The sequence below is a fragment of the Chrysemys picta genome, chromosome 12 (assembly GCF_011386835.1).
Source record: "Chrysemys picta bellii isolate R12L10 chromosome 12, ASM1138683v2, whole genome shotgun sequence".
In the NCBI taxonomy this organism is placed as follows: Eukaryota; Metazoa; Chordata; order Testudines; family Emydidae; genus Chrysemys; species Chrysemys picta.
Genome location: NC_088802.1, coordinates 22,545,997 through 22,547,153, shown reverse-complemented (window position 1 = coordinate 22,547,153; position 1,157 = coordinate 22,545,997). Strand labels below are relative to the sequence as shown.

The following is a 1,157-nucleotide window of genomic DNA, read 5'->3' as shown; positions in this document are numbered from 1 at the left end:
CTACATGTTTTTTTGGTGAAAGCTACATTTACTGACTGCTTTGCTCAAGGCTTCCTTGACCTCTCTGTTTCTCAGGCTGTAGATGAGGGGGTTTACCAGGGGAGTTACGACCGTGAAGCAAAGAGAGAGCACTTTCTTCAGATCTCTGAGTGTATCACTTTTCGGTAGCATGTAGAAAATCATTATGGTTCCATAGAAAATTGTCACCACAGTGAGGTGAGAGGAGCAGGTGGAAAAGGCCTTTTGTCTCCCGGTGGTGGAAGGGATTCTCAGGATGCTGGCAAGGATAAACATGTAGGACATCAGGGTTAGTAGGAATGGAGGCAGGGTGAATACACAGGCTAGTATGAAATCCACCAATATGCTCAGGTGTGTGTCACTGCAGGAGAGTTCCCTCAGTGGGATGGGATCACAATAGAAATGGTCAATTTCATTCGGACCACAGAATGTTAACTGTGATAGGAATAAGACACAGAGTGTAGTAGCCAAACAACCATTTAACCATGACACAGCAGCCAACTGGAGGCAAAACCTGTTATTCATAAGAGTTGAATAGTGAAGGGGTTTACATATTGCTAAATACCGATCATAAGACATCGCTGCCAGGAGACAGCATTCTGTAGCTGCCAGAAAACCAAAGAAATACAGTTGTGAGAAGCAGCCCCTGAATGAGATGGTTTTGTCCCCAGTCAGGAGACTGGCCAGCATCCTGGGCAGGAGGGTGGAGGTGTAGCAGGTCTCCAAGCAGGACAAATTCCCTAGGAACAAGTACATGGGGTTGTGAAGTTGCTGATCAGCCATAACTAGTGCAATGATGAGCATGTTCCAGGCCACGGTTGCCATGTAGATCACTAGGAAGATGAGGAAGAGAAGAATTTGCAGGTCAGGGAGTTCCCCGAATGCCAGGAGGATAAATTCTGTGACAGCCGTTTGGTTTCTCCAGTTTCTGTCTGCCATGGGTTGAGTCAAGGAACAATAAAGAAAACTGTGCAATTGAATTGGAAGAACAAAGAGCTGAAAGGTAATCTAGTGTCATGAATTAATTCCATAAATATTCAGAAACTCCCTTCATTCTCCTGGTCACTAGCTGAGGACATGTCACTAAACATGGATCTCAAGCTCCATCTCTGTGAAATGGTGCTATGAACGTCGACTGG

The 1,157-nt window shown here is 45.4% G+C and overlaps 1 protein-coding gene across 1 annotated transcript; it reads right to left on the bottom strand.

Annotated features, from left to right (window-relative positions):
• On the bottom strand, positions 1-957 carry LOC135974634 (olfactory receptor 10A4-like). The gene has a single exon (XM_065563055.1). It carries the CDS (start codon positions 955-957, stop codon positions 1-3), a length of 957 nt encoding a protein of 318 aa, XP_065419127.1.
• Positions 958-1,157: the final 200 nt, after the last annotated feature.